This window comes from Mycteria americana, chromosome 8 (assembly GCF_035582795.1).
Source record: "Mycteria americana isolate JAX WOST 10 ecotype Jacksonville Zoo and Gardens chromosome 8, USCA_MyAme_1.0, whole genome shotgun sequence".
NCBI classification, from domain to species: Eukaryota; Metazoa; Chordata; class Aves; order Ciconiiformes; family Ciconiidae; genus Mycteria; species Mycteria americana.
The window spans coordinates 22,940,540-22,948,750 of NC_134372.1; the positions used below are offsets into that span (position 1 = coordinate 22,940,540).

The window sequence follows — 8,211 nt, forward strand, 5'->3', positions numbered from 1 at the left end:
GACCCTTATCTTCTCAGTTCAGATTTCATCTCCTTTACGTTTACTCAGCTCCTTCCTCTGTGTTGCCTAGATAACAGGCAGCGGAAAAGTTAGGGATAAAGAAAAGACGAATGGAACAGATTTGTATGAATGTCATACTCCTAGTCCCAACAGAAAAACGTTCCTAAAGAGTTAAATGTCTGCAGGCAAGGGAGACAAGCATCAAGTAAAAGCTGGATCTCTAATCTTCTATCACAATGCACATGGAGTAGGTGGGGGGACTATAACCAACAGGTTTATTTCCAGTAGGGCTACGTAAACACCTATTTTTTTTAAATTAGCTATTATTTTTATTGTAAGACCCTTTTTTCTGCTGCTTATACATTTGACAAACACTGACTTATCAGATGTGTCCATTCTACACCAGTTCTCTGCCTAAAGCTGATTATTTTTAAAAAGAAATGCAGCTGTTTCCTAGAACTAGGCAGATATACATCTTGCATGCAAGCCATGGAAATATTTTCTTCTTTGAAGTTTCAGTATTGCATGGAGGAATTATGTAGAGCAGTAGGGCAGGAGAGCTATAACTGGACCAAGATATCCAGGAGATTACAAATGAGCAGCCCAGGGCAGCAGGAATAAGATCAAGCACTAAGTGGAGAAAGGGCGGGGGGGAGTGTGTTTGAGAAATCAGAAGATGTCAAGTTGGAAAAGGAGCCTGTGCCCAAGAGAGCAAGCTCCCTTTCCGATCTGGAACAGAACCTAGGACTCCAGACTCCCAGTATCCTACTATTGTCAGCAGCTAACGATGAAGCTCACTGACCAGCTGTGCTCCTCTCACACTCCTGATCAGCCAGGAAGAGGATGACAAATGACTGCTGTCCCTTACTTCACTGCTCAAGTCAAAAGGCACCTCCTACAGACTACTACTGCATCACCCCTGCATGCATCATTTTGATTTTTGCTTTCTGTGACAGCTCTCTAAAAAGATCTTGCAAACTTTTATAGGCCCACTCACACATAATACTGTGAAGAACATTGTTCAGGCTGCAACAAAAGTAAGTAGTTCAAAATCAAGAAAAACCTGAAATAAAAACGAACTGGGTGATGGAAAACCTTATGGCTTATGCACACGTGTCATGCCACATGGCCTTTGATTCCTCACACACTATCTCCCAACACCCCTGTCTTGTTCAACATACAGCATAAACAGTGGTCAAGTAGCAAGCACCTGGACACAAATTTTGTTTTCCTTGCAGTTCAGTGCCTGATTGTACTTACTAGACACACCAGACTTATTGTGGACAATAAAATCTTCCCCTTTTCAATAGCTAGATAGAGGAGCTTCAAGTTTATAAATTACATATTGACCAGAGGCTGATAGCAACATGCTTGTCTCTGGGATTCATTCAAGTTTTGCAGCACCTGTCAGCTTCTCAGCAGCTGGGCTTCAGTGCTGAACTCTGCACAAAGCGTTACCCAAGGAGATGGGTGATAGAGAAGCCACTCAGATTTCACAGACTAGCCTATAGTTAGTAATTGAACCATAAAGATTAAGCCTTGCGCGTCCTTCAGTTCTTTGTGAGTTTTTTGAAATGTGAGCAGGAAGCACAGTACAGCTACCATATTCTGCAGTGATCTGTGCTTGTGGAATCAAACGCTAATCTCATACACACACAAAAAGTAAAAATGCAGCTACTGCAGCTGTATCGTGCAATGTGCAGTAGTGATTGCTGTCTTCAAGGGTTCAGGAAACAGCTTACAGTCATTTATGATGTCTCATTTTCAAACAAAACCAAGAATCACAGTAAAAGCAAGAATGCATTTAAATCCCAGGAATGATCAAGAACATCTAATCCTCTCTTGGGTTTCACTTGTGTATAGTTCAGCCACCAAAAACCTGAACTGCTCTTAAAAAAAAAAAAAAAAAGTCAAAATCATATTACAGCTGTCCCCATAAAATACTATACTTGCACAAAGTCATTTTATAGGGACAGCTGTAATAATATACTATACTTGCAGAAAGCCTTGAACATAAAGTTGTGCTACAGTATTTGCTTGATTTTTACTTCCTTGTATTTTATTTTTGTAAGTGTTCTTCCATTTGTTGTAGAAGTAAACTGATGATAAAGCAGTATCAAACAAAAACTGACTATCTATTTTGGCATGGCATGAAAAACTGCAGTGTTCTCCTCACTGTGCCTAGCACAAGTGCCGGACATTTTTCTTCTGTAAATAAGGATCTTGTCCAGGTTATGGGTTAAAAGAATGTAAAGGGAAAGGTCTGAAATATTCAGACAGAATTCTGAAGCTTAAACTTCCAGCATAGTTCTCAAAGCAATATGATGATATCAGTTCACAAATAGCTTAAGCAGAAGTCCAACACAGTGGTAGTTGTCTCAGGCTACGTAACAGGCCTTTCAAAAGAGTATGAAGTAATAGAATTGAAATGTATTTGGCAAGATGCCACCACTCAGATGATATCCCAGCCTCATGGATATGTACGGTACACAGCAATTCATCATCTCATACTATGTGGCACTGACATTTCTTGTGTCAAACCAAAAATAGCTATAGCAAAAGTAAATTGAGCCCCACATGTGGAGGCCAGTAAGGCTTGGAACATCTTATCCTACAGAAGTGTATGTACTAGCCCCCTGCACACACCCCAAACCACCAAAGCTGGAGAAAAAAAACAGAGAAACTATCAGAAGCCAGATTCTAAGTAGCAGCTTAAATGGGTTAAAGAAGAAAAAAAGAAAACTAACAAACAAAAACCTTGAGCATAGGAATAGAAGCACAAAACTTATTTCAAAGAATTTGGCTATTCAAGCAAGCTGCCAGAAGAGCACCGATAATCAGAGTTAACACTGATGCAGACCTCCACCCTTTCTGAATAACTGAAACCCACTAGACCTCTAACATTTGCATGCTAGACTATGCAAAAGAAATTGAGACACCATAAATATCCCTTTGGTGGCTGAACTCCCACATCTGTGCAAGCCAATGAAGCCACAAATTAAAAAAACTGCAATTCCACTTCACAGAACATGGCTTATATGTTCAGAAGAACCATAATGACCACCTCCTTTGGTCTCCAGTGGAACATAACATGCCAGACTGCCCTCGGATTTTAACTCCTGCTCAAGGCCTGCTTTAGCCTGCTTTGCTAAAAGCCCAGATTTCAGCAATAAATTCCCTACTAGGGGTTGGAGTGGACTCCAGAAAGAGCCTCATGTCCTTGGTGCATGTTCTCTACACTAGGGAGTGACACAGATCATGCCAGAGCATTACTGCCAATTGGCAATGCAGCTTTCAGCCCCATGGCTGGAACAGGCAGAGTTCACAGAAATACCATATCAAGCTAAGGCAGGAGAAAAAAAAAAAAATTATGATTGCTATCATAATGCAAATATTTTTCTGATTGCACCTCTGCCACCCCTGAGGAGCAAGAGCTGCCTGCCATGCTTAAGTCACCCTGTCTGGTCACAGAAAGGTAAGCAAAAGAAGAATTTCCAGAAGACTGTCACTCCCGCAGCTGCTACGCACAGAGAAAGCGTAAATGGTTTAGGACACAAAGAAGATAAGTGTCTCTTACTCCTATGTGGGAGGCAGAAGCAGAAAGCAGGACAGTGCATTTCAGCCAGTGCCAAAACACCATCTCCTCCCCACATCTGATTCACAAGCAGGATTACTTTACAATGAAAACCAATACACTCACATTTTTAAGGTATCTTGAGGGCATTCTCCATATAGGAGAAGGATTCTGTACTTCTGTATTTTAAAAAAGCTTTAAAAAAATTGTTGACTCCAGTATTATTTTCTACTCCTCGTCTGTCTGCTCTGTGACAAAAACAGAAAAAACCCTTATGAGTCGTCTCTTGATTACTCCAAACATGAGTGTTTGCTACGCCTACAGCCTGCCCAGGTCAAATCAGTCACCTCTTGCAAGGAACAAAAATCTATCTCCTTTTAAGGTACTGGTCACTAGCATCCCCACACAAACCCAACATTTAGTTACCTACATGGAAAAGTTTATTTACTGGGAGCCAAGCAGGGGACTCTGTCACTCTGAACACCTCCATTAGCCTGGGTACAACTTCATCTGAAAACTCGCAGCAAAGGGCAAACTATACATCATTCCTGGCTTCCCAGTCCTGCCACCTCCCTACAGCTTGATCTGGAGATTAGGTGGTCTGATTGATCAGGGCACTTGCAGTCTGACCTGGCTCACTGCTCAGCCCTGTGATCATCCACTTCGACACAAAGAAGGTGGGGTAAATGCAGGGTGGGGAAGAAGTCGATACAATCACCCCTTTTGGCAGCAGTCAGAGCAGATTCAGTGTTTTGCAAAATCACGTCCCGAGCTGAGCAGATTCATCACTGTTACCCAACTCACAAGAGACACAAGAGAAAAGTCATAGTACTCTCAAATCAGAAACACAGAAATCTAGCATGATACTTACCAAGTAAGCATGTGTTTCAGATTTGAAACCACTTTGTATGGTCTTCTATCAGAGGCTGCTGAAGTCAAACAGAAGCGCGTTGTGGAAATTAATCAAAACACGTTACTTCTGGTTTAAGGTGTTTCTTTTGACAGCCATCCAACACATGGAAGCACATCTTTATAAGTGCACTGCGACTACCCATATAAGCTTCATGCTCACTTCCACGGGTTTAAAAAATCCAGGCAACACCCGTTAGATCCATTCCCTGGCATGATACTGCAAAGGACATTTCTGTAGAACATTTGTGCAAGCAAAGCCCTGAGCACGTGAACTGTGCACAGGGTTTTTTCAAGGAGTCTGAGGTAAACTACACTGGAAATGACTGAAGCTGGACAGATTTGTGAGAGCCTTCTCACAAATGCTGTTTTTCATTAGAATGCTGCTCTGCTAGTTTAGATTACAAACTTCCCAGAGGTGCGAGATGAGACCATCACAGCCAGGAGCAGAGCCAGCAAGCAAAATCACACAAAGTCAATAACATTTATAACAGTCCTTCTTCAAGGCGCCTGGTAGCTAACCCCAAGAGATAAAACCAAGTAAGTCTTGCTGCATTCCCAGGCAGATTGCTGGAATTAAAAATGAAACACAATAAGAAAAATGAAACAAATGAACTTGCTGAGAGAAAGCTGGCATGTTCTTTGTGAAGTGAAGAGCCTCCTGCCCAGGGCAGCAGCCTAGAGGCCTCTTACACCCAAAGGCTGGGGCGTCTCCCTGTGCACAGGGCCGCAATCACTACCCGACTCTGCTACAGAAGCCAGGTACGCCCAAGCAGGGAGCCAGCCAGCCACTCTCAGCACAACGAGGAAGCCCCTGCTGTCCGCCACAGGCCAGGCAGGTACTCACATCCTCCCCACACCCTCGTACATGCGGGTTTCGTCCACCAGCATCATGACCTCCGTGTCGGTGAGGTGGGCGTGCTTCTTCGTCTTGCTCAGCTGCTCGATCTGGATGTCGGCCAGCTTCACCTTCTGCTGTGTGTCCATCACCTTGGCCTGCAGCTCGGTGAAGGCCTAGGGGGGGGAGAGGGGCAATGAAGGGCAGCCTTGACAGGCCGCAGCCCGCCGGCCCCGCGCTGCTGAGGCCGGGCGGCGGGGACCGAACCGGCTGCAGGGGAGGAGAGGACCAGGCAGGCACCGCCTAAGACATGGGGAGGACACGCTGCCCGTCACAAAGGTGCTCGTACCTTCTTCAGCTCCAAGTCCACGGGCGCTGCCATCTTCTCTCCTCAACACGCCTGCGCGGTGGGGGACTGCCGGTACCGCTTCCTGCTGCGCATGCGCAGGGGAGGGGCGCGAGGTCATCACAGCGGGGTGGGACGTGCCGTGGGCTGCGGAGGTCTTCACGGGGGTGGGGGCGTGTCATGGGTCTCCTTACCAGGATGGGAGCGGCAGGCTGGGCTGTGGGGTCCCCTCATGGAGGCGGGGACACCTAGTTGGGATGTGAGGGACGTGGCCTCCCCGTCGGGCCGGTCCTGCGAGGGTGTCCCTGGCCCGGCCACCTCAGCGGGAGGCGGGGGCCGCGCTGGGGGGCGAGACGTAGCCCCTGTGAGGGGGACGCGCCGAGGGCGAAGCCAGGGGAGAGCCCAGCGGGCCTGGCCGTGCCGTGTGGGCCTGGGGGCAGCTTAGTCGCTTGCGCAGCCCAGAGGTGCCCCCGAAGCCCTCCAAGCCCGGCGGTACCTAGCTGTGGAGGGGGCGCGCTTGCCCCGCTCTGCTCCCTGCTCCTCCCGATGGCTGCCGCAGCCCAGCTGCCCCTGGCCAAGCTGATGGAGCTGTGCCAGGGCTTGGGAGCCCGGCAGCCACCCCTGCCACCTCCCTGCCACCTGCCAGCACTGACACAGGGGCCCCCCGCCGGCGCCAGGAGAGGGTCCCAGAGTCCCCAAAGGGGGAACAACTGGGGACAGTCCAAAAAGCAGTAATGGGTGCTAAAAACAGAGACAGAGCGATGCTTCATTAATAACACCCAGCGGCCAAATGCAGCCTCATTCTCCAGACCCACGGAGGTGCTGGGGGTGCTGGACATCTTGTATCCAGTGGAACGCCGAGGGGAGGCTGAAATTGTGCCGTGCTTGCCGGGCAGAGGTACTGAGTGAGGCAGTGAGAGGCCTAGGGACAGTTGGGCTCCCCATGGAGGAGGTGGCAGTGCTGCATCTCCTGCAGCAACAGCTTTTGGCTGCCTGCTGCCCCCAGCACCCTGGAGCCTGCCTCTGCTCACGAAGCAGCCTGCCTGCTGCTTCACTCCCTCCAGCCCCGGAGCTTTACTTGGAGGTTGCCCAGATGGGTTCACGTAAGGGGTGAGATCATGATGAGGCCATCAGATGCGTTTTGGGCAAAGGCAGCAAAAACTGAAGTGGCCAGCGTGCCACTCTACAGCCAGAGGCAGGCGGGGGGAACCTGCTGCAACACCCCTATTAAAAAGCAGAGTGCAGGATCTGACCTTCAGGGACTCAGCTCTTGTTGCTGCCTGCTCCCAGAGTGTGGCGGCCCTTTTCAGTGCCTTCCCCAGCTCCTGCCAGCTGCCACAGCTACCCACCCACTGGCCCCCCAGCATTGCTACTCACCCAGTGCAGAGCTGGAGCTGGGGGACAGTCCCCAATGCCTGCATCCCCTGCCTGTGAGGGCAGCTGCACACCGGTGTGAGGCATTCCACTGTGCCTCCAACTCTGCAGGCCCCTGGGGAATTTGTGTCACCCTCTCTGCAGTGGCAACAAACCCATGGGAGATGCCTCACGTTGTCAAAGTCCGTCCCAGGCTCGGGGCTTAGCAGCTGGGTGAGGAGTTGGGCAAAGCCAACAGCCCTAGTCAGAAGGAAAATCAGCTGAATAGAGCCGTGCACAGGGCTGCAGCCCCCTGCTTCCAAAGGGAGGCAGCGGAGGTGGTTCAGCCACTTCTGGGGTGTCTCTTTCGCTGCCCTGTCTCTGCTCCAGTGCACTGCTGCCCCCTCCATCCAAACCCTGGTGCACTGTGATAGCCACAGGTGCTGAAGCACAGCTGCCAAAGTGCTGAAGGAGGCAGGGGAGAATTGGTTATTGACTAATGCAATATATTGTAAGTTTTTATTAAATCCACATCTGGGATTTTGGAGGTCTCCTAGCTTTGACCCTTGCTCCAGAGAGGAGACTGAGAAGAATCCACAACGCTCTCCTCCAGGCGCGTGGTCTCTTGCCCACAGCAGGACCACATGAGCCCAGGGAGGGGGCTGGGGGACACACCGAATTATGGTGTTTAGTGGCTAGGCACACGTTTTGTCACCCGTAGACGAGCCAAGCACAGACGTCAAAGGGATATGAAGGGAGATGCCAGAGATCACAGTATAAAGTCAGTGTCAGAGGCAGCAAGTGGGCTTGATGCCATGGCAGTCAGGAAATGCTGCAGCTGGTGACGCGTTTGTGCTCCTGGGACCGTGCCCGGAGTGAGGGGAAAGGCCAGCCTGCTGAGCTGGGGCTGCTGGAGGCCACCGCCTGCCTTCACCAGAACCCCTGCCAGTCCTCAGCTTGGCTAGCTGCCGTGGTGCCCCCCTCCTGTCCAGGGGGGACAGCGGAGTGGTGGAAACTGCTTTCCTGGCACGCCATTCCTGCAGGCACAGTGAGGCGAGCAGCCCGGCCTTCACCCACAGTATGCAGGCATCCTGGGCAGGGCAGAGCCCTGCATGCCCCAGCCAGGCTCTGGGGCACCTCCTATTTCATGGCTACAAGCGCAGCTGGACCAGGGAGCTGCCCCAGGGGCTT

The 8,211-nt window shown here is 49.7% G+C and overlaps 1 protein-coding gene across 2 annotated transcripts in view; it reads right to left on the bottom strand.

Annotated features, from left to right (window-relative positions):
* Window positions 1-5,804, bottom strand: part of PFDN1 (prefoldin subunit 1) — a 32,502-nt gene extending 26,698 nt beyond the window's left edge. Inside the window, exons 1-2 of one of the 2 annotated variants that reach the window (XM_075510220.1) lie at window positions 5,671-5,804; window positions 5,352-5,497 (exon numbers count right to left, since the gene is read on the bottom strand). In XM_075510220.1, coding sequence (XP_075366335.1) covers window positions 5,352-5,497; window positions 5,671-5,703 — 179 coding nt within the window. In that variant the 5' untranslated portion in view covers window positions 5,704-5,804. Of the gene's footprint in view, window positions 1-5,330; window positions 5,498-5,670 lie in introns of both variants that reach the window. The other variant, XM_075510219.1, reaches the window with a different exon arrangement.
* Window positions 5,805-8,211: the final 2,407 nt, after the last annotated feature.